The sequence below is a fragment of the Gekko japonicus genome, unplaced genomic scaffold (genome assembly GCF_001447785.1).
Source record: "Gekko japonicus isolate JY-2015 unplaced genomic scaffold, Gekko_japonicus_V1.1 scaffold2027, whole genome shotgun sequence".
Lineage (NCBI taxonomy): Eukaryota > Metazoa > Chordata > Lepidosauria > Squamata > Gekkonidae > Gekko > Gekko japonicus.
In genome coordinates, this window is record NW_015176037.1 from 254,276 (window position 1) to 257,335 (window position 3,060).

At 50.0% G+C, this 3,060-nt stretch overlaps 1 protein-coding gene across 1 annotated transcript in view; it reads left to right on the plus strand.

Annotated features, from left to right (window-relative positions):
• Positions 1–711: 711 nt before the first annotated feature.
• The window catches only part of FAM217B (family with sequence similarity 217 member B), an 11,666-nt gene continuing 9,317 nt past the window's right edge, over positions 712–3,060 (plus strand). Inside the window, exon 1 of the mRNA XM_015426637.1 lies at positions 712–858. Coding sequence (XP_015282123.1) covers positions 758–858 — 101 coding nt within the window. The 5' untranslated portion in view covers positions 712–757. The remainder of the gene's footprint in view (positions 859–3,060) is intronic.

Below are 3,060 nucleotides of genomic sequence, written 5' to 3' on the forward strand. Positions count from 1 at the left end.
AGCAGTGAGGAATATCCCCCCCCCCCCCCAAAAAAAAAACCCCTCTGTGCCCCCCTGTGCTTTGGTGCCCTAAAGCAGCTGCTTATTTTGCTTAATGATTAATTCAGGGCTGGGAGGGGGGTTCTATTTTTTCCTGCAAAATGCAACTTGGAGGGGGGTGGGGGGATACACACACACAAGATGCGCAGCAGCCTGGACTTGTGCTCTCAGGGCGCGATTCATTGGCCTTTTCGCACTAAGCGACCCAACCCTGTCTCAGGAGGGATGCTCCGGACTGAGGCTCGCCCACCTCCTCCACCCACAACCCAGGGACGCTTTTCCGTGCCTCGCAACGCGGGTTTCTGCACAGGCGAAGCCGGGGCGCGCGTCTCTCCCTGTGGCCCACAATGCTCTGCGGCCCGACCGGCGAACCTTTCCCAGCGTGCCGACCCGGCCAGCCTCTCCTGGTTCCCAGCCAGGCGATGGGGGCTTAGAGCGGACCCACGAGCGGAGGAGCGGAGGATGCGGCTCCCTCTCGAGCAAACTCCGGGGGGAGGACGGCGGCCCGAGGGGTGCTCGTGTGAAGGGAAGTCACGTGCAGAGAAATGCATGGCGTTTGTTTACTGCGGCGCAGGGAGGCTGTGGTGAGCTCGGGGGCTTTCCTGTCCTGCCTCGGATGCTCGCGGGGCTGGAGAGCTGCTCGCGGCCCGCTTGCAGTGGTGCAGGAGATGTGAGCCCGCACACGCACGCACACAAAGGACATTGCAACAAGCCTAGGATGGGACCGGGCATCCGGGATTATCCGCCCTTGCTGCCCCGAAGAAGCTCGCACCAGGAAGCTCTTGCCCATGAAGTCCACAAAGGGCAAGGAATGGTAACGTAAGCATCTCTTTCTCTTCCTGGGAGGGGGGCAGGAGAGGCGTCAGGTAGATGAGTTGCAGGTTGAGGCAACTGACCGAGTGACAGACAACCTGGGCTGCCATGCATTCTTCACCGCCTTGATTTCTTGTTCCACATCTGTGCCCGGGAATCGTCGGTGTCATGTGATTTTTTGGTTTCCTGGGATCATAACGCAGTGCTGTGGAAACCCAAATGGTGTGTGTGTGTTACATAAAACGTATACATTTATTTTATGTATTATTTCGATTTCATTTGGACTTGTAAATGGGTTAAATCAGTAAACTACCTACCTACACACACACACACACACACACACACACATGACTGCTTGAAGCTAGGGTTGCCAACTCCAGTGTGTGGAATACCTGGAGATCTGAGGATGGTGTCTGTCAGGGGAGGGGAGGGGGCTAGGTTTGCCAGGCTGCTCCTGGCCACCAGTGGGGGTGGGGTAGGGTTGCTAAGCTTCAGGTTGGGAAACTCCTGGATATTTTGGGGTGGAGCTTGGGAAGGACAGGGACCTCAGTGGGGTGCAATGCCATAGAGTCCATCCTCCAAAGCAGCTGTTTTCACCAGAGAAAGCAATCTCTGATGAGCTGTAATTTGGGGGGGGGGGGTCCCCAGGTCCCACCTGGGGGCTGGCATCCCTGCTTGAAGATGATCTTGTTAGATTTTGTGTGTGCGTGCGTGAGTGATCAGGTCACAACCAACTTATGGTGACCCCAGGCCCATAGGATTTGATGAGCAGAGGTGGTTTGCCATTGGCTACCTCTGCATAGCAACCTGGACCTTCCTTGGCGGTCTGGTGCCTGACCCTGCTTAGCTTCCAAGATCTGATGAGATCAGACTAGACTGGGCTGTCAGGATGCTTAGAGGTTTTACTGCAATCCAATAAGGAGTTTGGAGTTCACAATCGCACATCTGTGATAAAGATCTGATGAGATCAGACTAGACTGGGAGTTTGGAGTTCACAATCGCAGATCTGTGATATTAGAAGAAGAAGAAGATTGGATTTATACCCTGCCCTTCACTACCCAAAGGAGTCTCAGAGCGGCTTACAAACTCCTTTCCCTTCCCCTCCCCACAACAGACACCCTGTGAGGTGGGTGGGGCTGAGAGAACTCTGACACAAACTGCTCTTTTTCAAGAACAGCTCTTATCAGAGCTACAGCTTGCCCAAGGTCATCCAGCCAGGTGCAAGTGGAGGAGTGGGGAATCACACCCGGTTCTCCCAGATTAGAGTCCACACACTTAACCACTACACCAATTATTACCCTAATGTCACATTTGATACTGATGATATTTTAAACTATGCTTCTAGTTCTTTAGATACTGTGCTTCTTCAGAACAGAAAGCCTACACCTCTGAGGTTATATGTAGGGTGGCGTGTAAAGAAAAAGGGTTTATAATGTAAAATAACCTTACTAAGAAGGGTGCCTTGTGTGTTTGTAAATGCTCAGGTGTGTGTGGCTACTGATTGTTTTGAGATCAAGGCTGTGAACTTATGTCATATGATGATTTTTCATACCCTGTTCCATTTTGAACAGAACCTCTCTGCTGGCTTAAATTTGGCCGTGAGATGCTCTAAATTCAAAAGGGGCCGTGAGCAAAACTCTGAGAGATGAGCAAAATGTGGCCTGTGTTATTTTGAATAGCAATATGTGGTTGTAAGCTTCTCGGTGTTAAAATGGCTGCTGTATTTTAAAGAATGTAAGGACAGAAATCGGATTGGCTCCAGGATCCGTGTACCCCAGCATCCGGTTGCTAACAGTGACCAGATCCCTATAGGGCATTCCCAAGCTGGGCATGAAGGCAACAGCCATCCCCTCGTTCTCTTCCCCTCGTTGCCAAGCATTCCTAGGTATACTGCCTCTGAACATGGAGTTTTACGGACAGGAACTGTCGATAAGACATGAATTTGCCTAATCTCTTTTTTAAAATCACCCAAATTCATGGCTGCGATCACTGACTGTTGCACTGAATTCTGTAAGACTACAGAATTCGGTGGTAAAGTATCATTGGGTGGTAAACTATCATTATGTTGTTATCATTATTATTATGTACTATAAATGATTATTATATATTTTATCATTTTCATAATAATTACATAAAATAATAATTTTAATAAGCACTGGGGTGGGGGTATATTTATGATTATTGCACAGACGTCCATGATTTCATCAA